We start from the raw sequence: 17,662 nt of genomic DNA, 5'->3' as shown, positions 1-17,662 counted from the left end.
GTGACGGTTCCTTAAAATTCCTTAAAATTGGACTTGCCAGCCCCCACAATTGCGTGACAATCCCTTAAAATCTCTCTTTCTCTTTCCATATATTAATAAGTATGTTATATATTACAATATTACATATGTATACGTGTGTGTGTGTGTGTATATATAATATATATCTCTTTCTTATTGCTTCTGTTTCTGTAAAGAGTTCTGACTAATCCAAAGGCCTCGGGCAACTCCCCAAGTGAAATTCTCTCACTTCCCCCAGAAGCGCCCACTTTCTTTCCTCGTATATGTGGGTGCTGAGCAGAGGTCTCTGGCACAAAGAGTAGTCGAGGATTTATAACCCGCCTCTGGCTCGGTTGAAAAATAAAAATAAGTTCTGGAGAAAGCACATTCACGAATTCGACATGACTCAGACGCGGAAGGCTCCGAGCCTTGGCCAGCAGGCACACATTTGGCAAGTTGCTCGGTCCTTTCAGAGACCTAAGGCATCAAAACATCTGTGTTCCCATTAGCAAAATGCTGACATGACGCATAGCTGTGGCTTGGGAGAAACCAGCATGGGAGACGGCCCCTCCAAGTCTAGGGGTCATCCGTGGCCATTGGAGGTCTCGGAGCTCTATTGTCACCAAAGAGGCTCTCAAAAGGTGTCACAGTACCAAGACTGTCACTGTGAGGAAGACCATAGAGCCAGGTTACAGGAGAACAGAAGCCCCAAGGACCAGTCCCCATATTCCCATACACACCCCTGAAGCTTCTCCGTGCCCTCTGGTGCCTTCAGAGCAGGTTCCGGGTGAACCCAAACAGTGTGGGGGTCTGGGTGGGATGGGAGGGGTCAGGCCTGCCAGCAGGGGACTGGGTAAGCTGGGGGACACACACCCATTTTTGGCTGTGTCCACCCCTGGACCAGGAGGTGGGGTCTGGGGGTATGAAATGTCTCTGGAGGCCCAGCAGTCCTGGAAGTGCTGGTTGGTTGTCAGAAGAAGGAAGTCTCAGGATCTCAGGAATCTTCCATGGACCTGCCGGAGTAAACGTTGTGAGAGAAGGGGCTGGAAGGGAGATGGACAAGAATTCCTACAGAAGGGCAGGGGTGGATGGAGCGTTCCATGGGCCTTCTTGCTCCCAAGAGCCTTAAAACCAGCTCTTCCCGTCGCCCAGCTCTCAGCACTGGCCTGCGTCTTCCAGAACCATCCATGCCGCCTCTACTCCAGCTTGGAAAAACCTGGATGGGGTGACATCTGTTGTTCCTTCTCTAACTGGTTCTCTGCAAACATTGCCATTGGTCTCAAGTTAGATGAAGTACTCACCCCTTTAAAGGGTTTCATAACAGAAACGGTAAACCTTGATATTTTTCTCCTTTTCAAAGATGGAAGAGTTTCACTGAATGTCTCCTCTTGGTTCCATTTCCAAGAAGTTATTAACTCAAAGAAATGGAAACTATTTGTCAGTATTTATTGTCGGTGGCATAAGCTGGGCCATGACCGGTTTTGAAGGGATGAAAATTTACACCATTTGAGGGGATCGCTCTAAGAAAAAGATTTAAAACAGGGGCCCCTCAAGAGCCCGGGAAGAGGCCTGGGAAAGTGAGAGCCCAGACATGGCAGCTTCCTCAGCTTCAAGGGGATGGCCTCTGGAACATGCTCTGTCCTTCCTGGGGTGCAGGGACCTCCCCTTGCCACCCTGTCTGGATCTGACCTTCACCCAATCCCATCTTGGTGAGCGGGAGGTCAGTTCTGGAGGGCTGTGCAGAGCCTCGGGCTGCTTTTCACAGTTGGGACCTGGAACCCTGAGATGAGAAAGCCCCGCCCAAAATCCAGGCCTTCACTGAACAGCAGGTGGACAGCCCCTGAGCGTCCGGCCGGCTTCCTGTCCGTCCCACAGCCCCTCACAGCACCCTTGGCCTGTCCTTGGCAAAGGCCACGTGTGCATGGAAGGAAATGACCTGCTTCCATGCATGGCTCAGAGCAGGGGAGGATGGTGAGTTTGGGAGGGGAATGGCAGACAACTGTGGCTGTGGACAAGGAGGCCCCTGCCCAGACTGAAAAGAGCGCATTGAGGAACAGAAGTAGAATTGAGACGCAGAGACAGATGGGTTGCTCTGCTTGTTAACGTGAAAATGATGCCACAGCCAGTGTTGAGGGGAAAGAGCTGACAGAACCTGCATCCTGTGGGGCTGCGTGATGACGTCTGTGCGAGGGAGCACCTGTGTCTAACCCGAGACTTGAAACCTAACGAAAAGTTAACAGCGGTTGTCTCTGGTTGTGGGACTTGATCTTTGTTTGAATGCATTTTTCTGCGTTTTGAATTGTTTTGCAGATATTATGCTTTCTTTTTATGATCAAGCAAAATGATAACGCTTTCTCAGCTTGGAAAAATGAGGCACTGGGGTCTCAGGCCCCTCACGTGACCTCATTTGTCCCCATATGCGGGTCTCTCATGGGTGCTTGTCTTGGTATGTAAGGATTCCAGCTTCATCATCTAGCTTTGCAAAGGAGCTCGGTGATGCCTGTGCCTGTGCCAAATCAGGTGACAGATGAGCATGGCATCCAGGATCTTTCCTGTTAGGAGCAGCTGCAGCTCAGACCCTCAAACCTCATGTCAAAGGCACGGATACTCTCTGCTTCTCGGGCTCCCTGGCCCCAATGCCAGCATGCTGGCTTGCCGAGAGCAGCGAGGAGCTTCCTTATACCACACTCTGTTTCATTAGCCTCACTCCAGAGAGGCTGGGATGAGCCAGAACCTCCTGACATTCCCTCGGCAAGTCAGCCTGCAGCCTTTTGGTCTCCCTCCCCGCCTGGGATGCAGATGCGGCCTTGGTTTGCTTGGTCTTGAAGAGGTTTAAGGTTTTTCAGTGGCAGCTGGCAAGCTGGGCACATCTCACCTCCAGTGAGCACCGGGGAGAAAGCAGCTGGCGCCTGTTGCCCACGGAGCAGGAAGTGTCACTGGAAGCAGAGGGCAGTTGTGCCTGGAGCCAGCAGCACTGGGGTTAGAAATACTTGGCTGCCCAGTGGCCCAGTGGAAAACAAGCCCCTGTCCCTCCACACACACTCGCCTGCTTCCTTTACTTCCTGGAGCCCCAGGCCATCACCCCAGGTTCCTGGCAGTATGCTTGCCCTTCCCAGCACAGCCTTTGGCACAGATTTCTCCCGGCTTCAAAACTGAGCCCTCCATGTACCCGGGGCAGCTGCGGCTCCGAGAGTCCTCTTTCAGCTGTCAGGGCCTGGTCAGCTCATCCCGGCTGGATGTGGGCAAGGGCGTCTCCGCCTTCCCTTCACGCTTCCTGCCCCCACTGCACAGGCGCCCAACCCGAACTTTGCCCAGGAGTTAGAAATCTACTGTAGGGCATTTGGGCTCAGTCCTGTCCATCCCTAGTGCAAATTCATCATTAAGATCATTTACCACACAGGAGCCTGTGAGAGCAAAGGAGGCAGTCCACTGGGGTGGCTGGCAGGGCTAGGTGGGAGTCAGAGTTCCCCGCCTGGCTCTACTGCTACTAAGCCCCATGATTTGGGGCAAGGTGTTTGCCTTTCAGCCTCCATATCTTTCTCTATGAAATGGAGACCAGCCCCATTTCTCTGCAGGGTTGCTGCCAGCCAGTAGCTGAGCTGTTCTTTGGACAGCGAAGAAGCTCTTTGTAGACTGTACGCAAATGTAATTGACATGTAAGCCATGAAGTCATCTATAAAAGCAGAGCCCCCCCCCCCCTTTTTAAGGAAGGGGACGTGGGTGTGGGAAATCAGGTTTGGGTGGGAGGGCTGCACGGTGCTGGGCAGGTAAGGGATTGCAGGAGGTCGCTCCCGAGTGCCCCAGGACCTCCGTGGGCGGGACCACAATGGGGGAGAGGAAGGAAAACAAACCAAACTTCTCTTCGGAGCAATTGCGTTTGGGGCTGTGCCTCCTCAGGCCCTGGGTATGGTGGGGGCCCAGGAGCCCCCGGGATTAACGAGTTCCAGGGCCAACTGGGGATTCAACTTTGTCAAAAGCATCCATTCAGTCTGGCCAGTGAGTCATCTGTTTGGTGAAATCTCCACGGCGCAGAGGCCTGGCAGCCTCCCTGGGAGAGCGGCAGTGGCTCCGTTCCCATCGAGATGGTGGTGGCGGTTGTGGTTGTGGTGCTTCGCTGGTGAGGCTGCTAGCCACCTTGGCTGTGGGGGCCACACGCCTCCCTGCCGCTTTACTGCCCCACTGTCTTTTAGACAGTCTTTCTTTCCTTTTTTCTTTTTTTTTTTTTTTTTGAGATGGAGTCTTGCTCTGTCGCCCAGGCTGGAGTGCAGTGGCCAGATCTCAGCTCACTGCAAGCTCCGCCTCCCGAGTTTACGCCATTCTCCTGCCTCAGCCTCCGGAGTAGCTGGGACTACAGGTGCCCACCACCTCACCTGGCTAGTTTTTTGTATTTTTTAGTAGAGACAGGGTTTCACCGTGTTAGCGAGGATGGTCTCGATCTCCTGACCTCATGATCCGCCCGTCTCGGCCTCCCAAAGTGCTGGGATTACAGGCTTGAGCCACCGCGCCGGCTCCTTTTTTTAAAATTATAAAACCGATACTCAGTAGAAAAAAAATTAAGTATAAAAAATAAAATTAAGGCTGGGCGTGATGGCTCACGCCTGTAATCCTAGCACTTTGGGAGGCTGAGGCAGGCAGATCACCTGAGGTCAGGAGTTTGAGACCAGCCTAGACAACATGGCGAAACCCCATCTCCACTAAAAATACAAAAATTAGCGGGGCATGGCGGCGGGCACCTGTAATCTCAGCTACTAGGGAAGCTGAGGCATGAGAATCGCTTGAACCCCGGAGGTGGAGGTTGTAGTGAGTTGAGATTGTGCCACTGCCCTCCAGCCTGGTGACAGAGTGAGACTCCATCTCAAAAACAAACAAACAAACAAAACAAATTAAATAAAACATAATCCATAAGCCTATCCCTAAAGATAACCTTCATCATTGTCTTGATGTGTCTCATGTCTCCTTTGCAGGCAGCAGAGTCCAGGCTGTGCTGTTACAACACACAGCCCCCATTGAATGTGAATGGCCTCAGTAGAGACTTCCTTGCTCCACAAGGCCGAGGTCCCATCTCTCCCCAATTGATTCACCCCTCCTTTACTACTTTTCATGTCCTGGCTCTTTTTCTTAATTAGGCAATTACTTTTTTTTGAGGCAGCGTCTCACTCTGTCACCAAAGCTGAGTGCAGTGGGGCAATCATGACTCACTGCAGCCTCAACCTCCCAGGCTCAAGTGATCTTCCCGCCTACAGGCATGCACCACCATGCCCAATTAATTTTTTATTTTTTGTAGAGACAGGCTCTCAGTCTGTTGCCCAGGGTGGTCTTGAACTCCTGGATGTAAGTGATCCCAAAGTGCCAGGATTACAGGTGTGAGCCACTGCACCCAACCTGTCCTGGTTCTTAAAGGCAATTGAGATTGGAAATATTTAGTTTGGTTTTGTTGTTGTTTTCGAGATAGGGTCTCACTGTTATCCAGGCTGGAGTGCAGTGACGTGATTACAGCTCACTGCAACCTCCCTCCCAGGCTCAGGCAATCCTCCCACCTCAGCCTTCCAAGTAGCTGGCACTACAGGCCTATACCACCGGGCTTGGCTAGTTTTTTTGTTTTTAATTATTTTATTTTATGTATTATTTTGAGACAGAGTCTTGCTCTGTTGCCCAGGCTGGAGTGTAATGGTGCAATCTCGGCTCACTGCAACCTCTGCCTCCCAGGTTCAAGCGATTCTCCTGCCTCAGCCTCCCAAGTACCTGGGATTACAGACACCTGCCACCATGCCCAGCTAATTTTTAAAATATTTTTACTTGAGTCTGGGTTTCACCATGTTGGCCAGGCTGGTTTCGAACTTCTGACCTCACATGATCCGCTCGGCTCAGCCTCCCAAAGTGCTAGGATTACAGGCGTGAACCACCAGCACGTGGCTGAATTTTTAAATTTTTTGTAAAGATGAGGTCTCACTATATTGCACAGGTAGGTCTCGAACTTCTGGCCTCAAGCAATCCACCCACCTTGACCACCCAAAGTGCTGGGATTACAGGCATGAGCCACTGCACCCAGCCAGGAAACCTTGAGAATTTTAGCATTAAGTAGAATGCTGGCACCTCAGGAGAGTGGCCATCTGCCATCCAGAAGAAGACCTCACTAGAAACTAACACTGCCGATGCATTGATCTTGGAATTTTAGCCTCCAGAACGAAACAAGCAAACAAAACGTATGATACTGGGTGCTGCTTTAAGTTAGGTAGCCTTTATCATGATAAGCATGATCCTCCATTTTCTGCCTTTCTATGACTTAAAAAAACATCAGAACTCAACATTGACTTTTATTGAATGTCTCTTTAACTTTAGCCAGTTGTTTTTCCTATTTTCCCTGTTATATGTCTTTAAAGAATAGGAACCACTGGGCATTCCTGTTTTGCCTGTTTTACATGTATTATTGGCCCTTTGCTTTTAGAAATGTCTAAGAGTGACAGAAAGAAAATGTTTGCCAAGGCCCAGGGGTTTCAGAGCATTAACTTAGAGTGAAGAATGAGAGTCTCTCAGAGTGGCAGAGTAGTGATTATAAGGCTCTTCGGGTTCAAATAACTGTTCATCCACCCGGTCATTTAGTCATCCGTCCTGCCTGCATTTTGTTTTTGTCAAGGGGTGAACTGGGGCTACCATACATGCGCTTGGGGCTGTCCAGCGGCAGGTCACTTTCACGTTGCCTTTAGTGAGCCTCAAACGCGGTTTGGACCCTGTGGCTTTGGTGATTTCGGAAGCTCAGACGAGCATGTGAGACCGAGTCAGTCTCAATGGGTGGTGGTGGTGATGTCTTCTCTCCGCAGAACTGTCTCAGCAAACAGCAGCTCCTCTCGGCCATCCGCCAGCTGCAGCAGCTGCTGAAAGGCCAGGAGACACGCTTCACCGAGGGCATCCGCCACATGAAGAGCCGGCTGGCCGCGCTGCAGAACTCTGTGAGCAGGGTGGCCCCAGATGCCCCTCCAGGTGGGTGTCCACGTCAGCACTGCTGGGGTGGCAGGGCAGCACTCAAGCGCTCGGCTGGAGATGCTGCCAGCCGCAGGCCCCTGCGCGACGCCTCACCCTTCCCGCCTCACCTTCCATCTTCCATCTGTGGCCCCCACTTTGTTTTTTTCTGAGACGGAGTCTTGCTCTGTCGACCAGGCTTGAATGCAGCGGCGCGATCTCTGCTCACTGTAAGCTCCGCCTCCCGGGTTCACGCCATTCTCTTGCCTCAGCCTCCCGAGTAGCTGGGACTACAGGCGCCTGCCACCATGCCCGGCTAATTTTTTTGTATTTTTAGTAGAGACAGGGTTTCACTGTGTTAGCCAGAATGGTCTTGATCTCTTGACCTCGTGATCCGCCTGCCTCAGCCTCCCAAAGTGCTGGGATTACAGGCGTGAGCCACTGCGCCTGGTCAATCTGTGGCCCATTTTTAACCCTGGTGGGTGGCAGTGGGGGTAGGGTGAGTACATTAGAAAGGCAGCTGCCCTGTTTCTTCTCCCTCAGCCTGCATGTCACCCCTTCTCCTCTTAAGCCTTTTCATTCTGGCCTTAACAACTATCATGTCGTTGTACTGACCCAACTGGTGCGAGGCGCCACTTTTAGATCAAGGCACTGCTTTTTCCTTCCCCATCCACAAGTTGGATCCAGTTTTGGTTTTGTTTTCGTTTTTGATTTTACTTTTATATACTTTTTTAGAGCAGTTTTTAAGTTCATAGCAGAGTTGAGTGGAAAGCACCGAGTTCCTCCCCACCCTCTGTGCGTGCACACACATGCATCCCCAGCCGCACAGTGCGATACACTGGTGCCAGTCCATGAACAAGCTTGGCTCCAGTGCTTCAGGCATGAAAGTGCACCCTCCAGGGAGTCCCCGTCAGTACCAGGGCGGTTGGGAGGGAAGGGCCGCTGAGGACAAGCTCCACTTGTCTGGTGAGGCTACAGCGGGCACCCCAGATTCCCTCCCATGAGGGCAGGACTCTGACAGACACAGGGGCACTTTTTCCTGCTTGTACCTTAACAGCTGTCACACCGCCAAGGCCCAGAGATGGGCGGCTGGTTTTCCTCCGGTCTCTTAGGGTGCTGGGGGGCAGGGGGCAGCCATCATGTTCGTTTGAAGTCAGGAGCTTGTGGAATATCTGACATCATTTACTCACTGCAGACACATTTATCAAGGGCTGTCTTTGTTGAGTGAGTTGAAGTTTCCCGGGGAAGGCGTTGGATTTCCTACCTTCTCGGAGATGATGGTGGCAAATCCAGCTCTCAACGGTACAGAGTCCGTTCCTGTTTTCCTTGGCGCCACAGCTGCAGAAATAACCACCAGCCAAGCCTCACACTTTCCAAGGCACTGTGAGGCCCAAGCCCTCACGGGGGCTCCACACACCCCAACTCCACGGGGCAGATAGGGTATCTTTCCTTCCTGCTCCAGATGGGGAAACTGAGGCCAAGCAAGACAAGTAAGCTAGCGGTCAGAGGTCCCTGATCTAGTGATTTTTTTTTTTTTTTTTCTTGCTCAAGGCTTGACTCCACAAAGCCTTCCTTGTTTTCATGGGGTCAGAGCTGCCTGCGGTCCCTGGGAGTTTCAGTGGAGCCCACAGGGAATGTCATACAATTCCCCTGACCATGTGAGAGGCCCCTGCCCACTAGACAAATGGAAAGGCAGCTATTATTATATTATTCATCCTCCTTCCCAAGATTCAGGGTCTTTCATCTCTGAAATGTACAACATTTTTTAAAGTGGCAAATTCTCTTTTTAAAAAATTGCCATCATGTATGGTATCTCTAAGTGTGTGGGGGACACCGTGATAGGTACTTTATGTGTGCAGAGGCTGATCCTGCAGAGCACAGGCAGCTGTCACGATCCCTTTTCAGGGTGGGGTGGGGGTTGGGCCTGCACCTGGAGGAAAGCCAGACACCTGCCCAGATCAAATGGCACATAGTGGGAAAATTACTTTATTGCTTTTCGAAAGAGAGACAAGGTCTCGCTCCGGAGTCGCCCAGGCTGGAGAGCAGTGGAGTGATCCTAGTTCACTGCAGCCTCCCAGGCTCAAGTCATCCTCTCACCTCAGCCTCCTAAGTAGCTAGGACTACAGGTGCACACCACTGCACCTGATTTTTAAAATTTTTGTAAAGATGGGGTCTCACTATGTTGCTCAAGCTGGTCTTGAACTCCCTGGCTCAAGTGATCCTCCAGCCTCAGCTTCCCAAAGTGCTGGGATTACAGGCAGGTGCTCTGTGCCAGGCCTCTTTTGCCTTTGTTTGTTTGTTTGTTTGTTTGTAAGGGAATTTGCTGCGAGTCAGGAAGAATAATTTCTAGTTCTGGAGAATTCCTGTTCTTCCGTTCTGGCTTCCATATGAAGCATCTCCCTCCTATTTTCCTAGTTTTTCTTTCCTGGGTGCATCGTCACAACCCATCCGCTTCAGGGCGCTTTCAGAGCAGCCTCAGCGGATTCATGTTCCCACGTTGCTGAGACTGCTTACCTGTGGATCCCACCCCTTACATGCTAACTTAACCTCGGGAGGCGCAGGGAGCTTCACTATGGCTCTGCACGCTCAGTAGGATGTGCTTCTCGTGAACAGAATAAACCAAAGGACACGTTCTCCTCCTGTCACTGGAGAAGGGCCTTCGGCTCCTGTTCGGGATGTGACTACAAATTGATTTTTAATTAATTTGTATCCATTCATCCACGCCATTCACATTTATTGAGCATCTACTAAGTGCCAGATACTGTTCAATCTATTCAGGTATGATATATTTGTGAGTTGCAGGTAGTTTTCCTTTGTTGAGGTTTTTAAAGATTTTTCATCCCCAAAGAGACCCTACTGTTTTCCCCCAATGCATTTTAAAACCCTTTAACACAATAAAGTACTAGCTTTTTTTTTTTTTAATAAAACTATAAAGTAATTTATTTCAGAGGCTGAGGCAGCATCCTGGGAGCAGCCAAGTCCTGGGACATGAGCTCCCACTCTCTTCCTTCTCACAAGGTTATTACCACTGGGGACCAACTTGGAGCTTTACTCAAGGAAAGCGATGCAGCAATGGGCAGATAGTCCCCAGTCACCAAAGGCCACTGAGCACCCTCGGAGGGTCCTGCACCTCCCTCCTCCCCAGCTCAGGCTGCCATGGCTGCTCCTTGAAGGATCCCAGGTTGTGTCCGGCCCAGGTGGGATTTCAGGCAGAGCTACAGCATCCTGCCAGCTGCCCTCCCAGACAGGGAGGCCCATTATGCTCCTTAGTGGCCTTAGGTCCAGGACACCCCTGATCAGTGCATCCTCATGGGGGATGCTCAGTGACTCTGTCACTTGCTTTGACCTGCACAGCTGAAGCAACAGTTCTGTTTTTGTCTGTTTAAAATACGAACATGGCAAATGACACTTGGAATTTACCTTAAATGCATTTTAGAAGTGGCTCTGAATTTCCATCTGAACTGAATCCAAATCTAAGCCATCCTCATATTGGGCATTCGCTCTTCACCCATGCATGATGCTCTGTTGCAAAAAGAAGAGGAACAGGCTAGCTTCACCCCGTCTCTCTCCAGCCACGTCAGTCCTCCGGGAAATCTTCACAGAGCAGCCAGGATTCAAACCATGTCCTTCACGCCCAGCTGCTACCCTGGCCTTAGCTTCCCTCCCCTTCCTCTTGTTTGGGCACTTCATGGTCAAACCGCAGCAGGTGCTGGGAGTCAGGCTGCTTCGTGCCTGGGCTCAAACCTCCAGTGGCCCGATCTCACACAGAGAACAAGTTGCATGGCCTTTCTGTTTTCTTTCCAATGCCCCGTGTAACTCTGAGCCGTCTTGTTCCTGTTGCCTGACTCATGTCTAACTACTTTCCACCTCGTCCACTCTACTCCAGCCCTGTTGGCTCCTTGACATTCCTCAGACCTGCCAGGCACACCTCCACCTCAGGATGTTTGACCAGCTGTCGTCCCTCCACCCTCCCCAGACATCTGCCTGGCTGTGCCTTCACCTTCAACTCGTTCTGGTGAGGCCTGCCCTGACCACTGTATTGAAAATGATGTCCTGTCTCTGGCATCTCCAACACCATTCCCTGCTTTCATTTTCTACATGGCCCCACACTCCGCCATTGCTTATTATCTCCCCTGCTAGAAGGTGGGCTTCCTGAGGGTTGGGTTTTGTCTATTTTGTTCATGGATATAGCCCAAGTGCCTACTATAGTGCCTGGCATATAGTAAAGATGCAATACATAAGGCTCCATTCATTCATTTGTTCAAGAATGACTTATTGAGCATTCACTATGTGCCAGGCAATGGGCTGGTGCTGGGGATACACAGGAACATAGGCCAGATGCATTCTGATGGAGAGGACTGACAACACATCTAGAAAGAAACAAGTCAATAAGAAAATGTGGATGGTTACAAATACTGAGAAGAGAGCAGAGTGAGCGCCTGGGGAAGAGTGTCTGGGGAGGTCTGGGTTAGGCACGGTGGCCAGGGAACACGCGGGGAGGTGGTGGCATATGAGTGAAGACCTGGAGAGTGAGAAGGAGCCAGTTGTGGAAGCTCTGAGGAAAGAACATTCCAGGCAGAGAGAAGAGCAAAATCCCAGGCCTGGAGCTGGGGCTGAGCCCGGCCTGTTCAGGAGACCTAAAGAAACCCAGTGGGCTTGGAGCTCCAGAAAATCAGAGTGAGTAGGTGGCAGTGATGAGGCGGATCCTTGCAGGGCTTCCAGGCCTTGCACACAGCACTTAGTGTCTCTGAGCCCCAGTCTCGTCACCTTTTGCTAAGCAGCCATCGTACCACCCATCCCCAAGAGAGCTTTGAGGACTTGATGAGACGCAGCATGCAGAATGACCAGCACGGTGCACAGCCTGCAGCAGGCATGCAACAGAGGGCACTTCAAGATGGGAAGTCCTGTAACTCAGTAATGTCTAAGGGCTGTGGTCCAGGACAAGGAGCGTGTAATCCTTCCATCTCTCCTTACAGTTTCCTGCCCGGCTCTGAACGCCCCCGCAGATGGCAGAAAGTTTGGAAGCAAGTACTTAGTGGATCACGAAGTCCATTTTGCCTGCAACCCTGGGTTCCGGCTGGTCGGACCCAGCAGCGTGGTGTGTCTTCCCAATGGCACCTGGACAGGGGAGCAGCCCCGCTGTAGAGGTACCGTCTCTCCTTCCCATCCCACTGCGCTGGACCCATCACAGCATAGCAAGGGTTTGCTTCATAGAAAGGGCCATTGCTTGGAATATTTTCTGCTTGGTTCTTTAATCATTCCTCAACCACAGAACAGCAGCCAATGTGCCCGATCACTCACCTCCATGCCGGGTTGGCGCTGGTATCTATCTGTAGGAGCTCACTGTATCTTCATAATAATTTAGTCTTGTTTGGCATATGGCGAAACTGAGGCACACAGAGGTTAAAGAACTTGCCCAAGGTTACACAGCTGGGGGTGGGGGGCACTATTAAGATGCTTCACACTTGGACACTCTGACCCCAGAGTCTGCGCTCCTTCACACCACTCTCTGCTTTGGACACCAGTGACTGGTTCTTATCAATGTGAGGGCAAGAAGCTGCCCATGGGTTGGGGAAGGGACCAGAAGAAGGCACTGCAGGACAATGCTCCTGTGGCTGCTCCGTTCTGGGCCTGCAGTCTGTCTGTGAGGCTGCTGGTATCCTCTGGAGCTGAGGACACCTGAGTGTCCTTTCTGTCTGCATTGGGACTTGGTATCAACAGGCTCCAGGAGAGTCCACTGTGAGGGGGAGGCATGAAAAAGCTTCTCTCTGTGCTAGGTTTAAAAACAGCACTTTTTTGATATAGAGGAAAATCAGCCTTGGCACAAAAAATCTGTTGGCTTTTCAAAAACCCATGGTCAAAAAAATCTTGGCCACCAGTCACCAGTCATTTTCAGAGCAAGGTTCGTGGGACATCTGCCGAGGCAGAATGTCCATGGTTCTAGCCAAAGAGTTGAAGGAGCAACACGGACATTATATAAACAAGAAGATTGCGAAGAGCAGAGTAGAGAGAGGACTTTTTGTTTTTGTTTTTGTTTTTGTTTGCTCTGTTGCTCAGGCTGGAGTGCAGTGGCGTAATCTCAGCTCACTGCAACCTCCTCCTCCCAGGTTCCAGCGATTCTCCTGCCTCAGCCTTCTGAGTAGCTGGGACTGCAGGTGCCCACCACCACGTTCAGCTAACTTTTGTATTTTTCGTAGAAAAGGGATTTCACCATGTTGGCCAGGCTGGTCTCGAACTCCTGGCCTCAAGTGATCCGCCTGCCTCGGCCTCCCAAAGTGCTGGGATTACAGGTGTGATCCACCGCACTTGGCTAAGAGAGGACTTTGGATGCTTAAATTACTTGAAAATATAGAAGGACTCCAGAAAGCATGCCATCCCTAAAGATGAGGAAGGATTGCCATGAGCAGCTCAGGGCAACCAGAACCACATTTACAATTTAGGCTTCTCTTTCCTGACCTCTGGAAAGAGTGATGATGGTTCGAAGGTTGATGACCAGCTCTCAGACCCACCTAGGAACCAGCCAGGAAATACAAGTCATGTAACATGCAAACAAAACAGCGGAAATGCCAATATCTGGTATTTACTTACTTGACTCTGAAAGATCTCAAGCCAGGTTAAGTACCTCCTGGGTGATAAGCCATGGAAGGGGAGGTGGGTACACACAGATATTTCATTTTTATTTCTTTGGGTGTCAGTATTTTTAACTTACAGATTGAGTTGCACATCCCGGTTGGTTTCCTTTTCGGTCTCCTCAGCACTTTCAGGACCCATCTGCATTGCCACGTGCAGTCTGCTCCAGTGCCTCTGATAGCTGCCTTGTCCTCTCTGGGGTGCACCCCCACATCTGATCTGTCCACCCCCTGCCATGGACACCTGATTGCAGTCAACTCCTGGCCACCACAAACAATGCCGACAAGGCCTTCTTATCCCCCGATACTGTCTCTGGGTTGTGTATCTGTGACTGGAGGGGCCTACTGGCTTCAGGCTCGCTTTGAACTGAGCACTGCCTGCCCCCGGCAGAAGGGCTGCACCTGCCCACGCGCCCCCAAGCGGTGCTGCAAGTGAAAGCACATCTTACTTATGTGTGTGCTGTTTTTTCTTGCTTGCTCAGGTATTATCCAAATATTCTGTCCTCAATGGCGACATACCACAATGCACATCATGTGATTAAAACCAAAAGATGAGTTCGTCAGAGAAGATAGCAGAAACGCCTTTTTAGGCAGATACATACAAAACACTGGAGGCCCAGGAACATAGTCTTAAGAAGTGACTCAAGCAAAGGAACACGTAGTTACTTGACAAAGGTGGAGACCCAGAGCCCTCCCCACAGTCCATCTCCATCCTAGCGACTGGCCAAGAATACCTTCCTAGAGGCTCCTGGGGGTGTCCGCCAGCTTCCTTCTTGACCTTGGGTGTTTAGTTATGCCTCTGCATCTCCATCACTGCAGCAGGACCCCCTCAATGGAAAAGAGGGTTCTGCCGCGTCATGACTTGTGCCGTGATCTCAAACATTCAAGTGCTCCTGAGTCACCCAGGAAGCTCATAAAAGACAGATTCTGAGGTCTCAAAAGACCTACCAAGTCAGGACCTTTATAGATGAGACCCAAGACATCTGCATTTTTCATATGTTCCCTAAGTAATACTGCTGTTAACAGTACCACTTGATTTGTTCTTGCAAATGCCAGAAGCACAAAATATATTGAAAATGTTGAAGTGCTGATGCATTTTGGGCCCAAATCAGTCAGGATGACTGCCAGCCACAGGCAGAACAGTAGACTGTGCGTGTGTCATCTCTGTCCGGGGAAGACACCTGTTATGCTCACTGCTACTTGCCGTGATGTTTTGGGAAGGCCAACCCAACTCTTACAAAGATCAGAGCCCCCAGCCCTGCTGGGCAGACTTCCCTTTCTTGAGATGTAGAGGGCAGACTTTGCCGGGACGACCACGGTGCAGGGCAGACGGTCCCACTTGCCAGGCGGCCAGCAAGCCTACTGACCTTTCCCATGGTCCTGAGTCTTGCCCTTGGATGTACCAGCCCATTCCAGATGCACCTTGTGCTTGTCTCTTATCTCCCCATAGCCTCCTGCATAGCCATTTTTCCTTCTTCCCTGACCTCCACACCAAAGAGCTGCATGGTGCAGTCCAACTTGGGGATGTCTACTCAGGCAGCATGTTCTTTCGAAAACTTGGGAAGGACTGACCAGGGAACAAGGTGATGGCCAGTCCAGGATGAGATCTTAGATGGAGATTTTTCTTCTCCTGAAGCATAGATGGGGCCTGGGCATTGACCCCATGGTGGTGATCGGACAGAAATACTCATGTGTTGCAATCAAGCTGCTCCAGCAGCTACTGGCCACGGCCCCTCCTAAGTGAGTAGACGGTGCCTGCGCCGACACTTCTGTTCTCAGCAGGAATTGATGTGATTCATGGATGTTGTCTCCAGCAAGAGCCTCAAAGCGGTGCCAGCCAAACCCACCAGGAGGGAGAAATAGTGCTCCTGACTGCTGTTTGATGACCAATTGTGACAGTATTAAGGGTGTGGACGGGACACAGGCTGGAACTCAACAGTCTAGTGACCAAACCTAGAAACTTACCAGCAACCACTGAGCACACCCACTGGATGTTCCAAACCACTGGTCGTGTGGTCGCCGTGTGTTATGACCACAGTGGGGGCATAATCTTCTTAATTACAGAGAATTCGTTTCAAGGCCCAAAATATCGGTGCCAGTGACAAATTTGGCAGTGCTGTCATAATTGTCCCTCTCTCCAGCCTTCGTCAGCTGCTTGGAAAGACAATGATGAACCCAACTTGGCAGGGAAGGAAATTACACACAATCACGCCATTAAAAAACAGCAGGCAGGCCAGGAGCGGTGGCTCACACCTGTAATCCCAGCACTCTGTGAGGCCGAGGCGGCAGATCACCTGAGGTCAGGAGTTCAAGACCAGCCTGGCCAACATGGCGAAACCCCATCTCTACTAAAAAATACAAAAATTAGCTAGGCATGGTGGTGGGCACCTGTAATCCCAGCTACTTGGGAGGCTGAGGCAGGAGAATTGCTTGAACCCGGGAGGCAGAAGTTGCAGTGAGCCGAAATCACACCACTGCACTCCACCTTGGGCGACACAGCAAGACTCCGTCTCGGGAGAAAAAAAAAACAGCAGGCAGAGGTGGACTCCAGAACTCCAAAGTGGAAAACAGCCACTTGGCTTTCTCCATTTCTCCATTATTTTCATTGTTTCCTCCTTCTTTCTCTGAAGGCCATGTTTTTAAGATGTAAAGCTTTCTGAATTGGAAACCATAGCTGAAGATCTTGTGCCTTTGACAATGTGGGTAACCAAAGAAACAAATTTAAGAGATATAAATACCGTTGTCACTTATCATCATGCTGGTGAAAAGGAATCTTTGTCAGTCATCCCCATCCTTTATTTTTAACCTTCATTATTTTATTCAGCCAATTTTTACTGAGAACCAGCCATGCACAAAGCACTGTGCCAGATGCCAGGGACCCAATGCCGAATCCCACAGACACCATCCCGGCCTCTGGGGTGCACAGGCTAAGAGGAGGCAAAGCAAAGCAGGTAGCCACACACCAAGGGAAGCGAGCTGACGTTTGTGGTGAGGGCCACATATGACCTAACAAGGGACAGAGTCAACAGCATGGGGCAAGGAGCAGTTGAGGTCCTCTGAGCAGGGGACAATGACACTGAGATGAAAGGAGGAATGGGATCTAGCCAGGCAAAGAGCAGGTAGTTGGGCAGCACAGGGCAGACACTGTTTTAAGAAAAGGAAGGAGGGACCAGGCACGGTGGCTCACACCTGTAATCCCAGCACTTTGGGAGGCTGAAGAGGGTGGATCACGTGAGGTCAGGGGTTCAAGACCAGCCTGGCCAACATGGTGAAACCCATCTCTACTAAAAATACAAAAAGTTATCTGGGCGTGGTGGCGGGCACCTGTAATCTCAGCTACTCAGGAGGCTGAAGCAGGAGAATCGCTTGAACCTGGGAGGCGGAGATTGCGGTGAGCTGAGATTGCGCCATTGCACTCCAGCCTGGGTGACAAGAGCAAAACTCCATCTCAAAAAAACAAAAAACAAATAAAAAAAACAGTAAAGAAAAGAAAAGGTGACTGGATCAGCTGAGGTCAGGAGTTTGAGACCAGCCTGGCCAACTTGGCAAAACCTCGTCTGTACTAAAAATACAAAAATTAGCCGGGTGTGGTGGCATGTGCCTGTAATCCCAGCTACTCTGGAGGCTGAGCCGGGAGAATCACTTGAACCGGGGGGGCAGAGAATGCAGTGAGTCAAGATCATACCACTGCACTCCAGCCTGGGTGAGAGAGTGAGACCCTGTCTCAAAAGTAAAAAAAAAAAAAAAAAAGAAAGAAAAGAAAAGAAAAGAAAAGGAAAGAGCATGAGCAAAGACCCCCAGGGAAGGGAAGAATTTGGCACATTTGAGGAAATGAAAAACCAAATTATAGAACCTTGTTGCTGGAGATTATATGAGCTGAGAGTGAGCCAGGCGAGGTGGAGAGACGTGCAGGCCAGCACTGTAGTCATGGGCGGTGCAGGTGATGGGATTTTAGTTCTAAGCCAAATAAACAGGGTTAAGACAAGTGTCGCTGCTGCACAGAGAATGCATTGGAGATGACAAGAATGGAAGCTGGGAAAACACATAGGTGGCTATTGTAGAAGTCCAGGGGAGAGATT

General features: G+C 50.7%; 1 protein-coding gene across 2 annotated transcripts in view; it reads left to right on the top strand.

The window, feature by feature from the left end:
- FBLN7 (fibulin 7) overlaps positions 1 to 17,662 on the top strand; it is a 48,385-nt gene that overhangs the window by 13,383 nt on the left and 17,340 nt on the right. For both annotated transcript variants that reach the window (XM_025405646.1, XM_025405645.1), the window contains exons 2-3: positions 6,816 to 6,975; positions 11,931 to 12,101. In XM_025405646.1, the coding sequence (XP_025261431.1) occupies positions 6,816 to 6,975; positions 11,931 to 12,101 (331 nt within the window). The remainder of the gene's footprint in view (positions 1 to 6,815; positions 6,976 to 11,930; positions 12,102 to 17,662) is intronic.

The sequence above is a fragment of the Theropithecus gelada genome, chromosome 13, assembly GCF_003255815.1.
Source record: "Theropithecus gelada isolate Dixy chromosome 13, Tgel_1.0, whole genome shotgun sequence".
NCBI lineage: Eukaryota > Metazoa > Chordata > Mammalia > Primates > Cercopithecidae > Theropithecus > Theropithecus gelada.
This window is presented reverse-complemented; position numbering and strand designations above follow the sequence as displayed.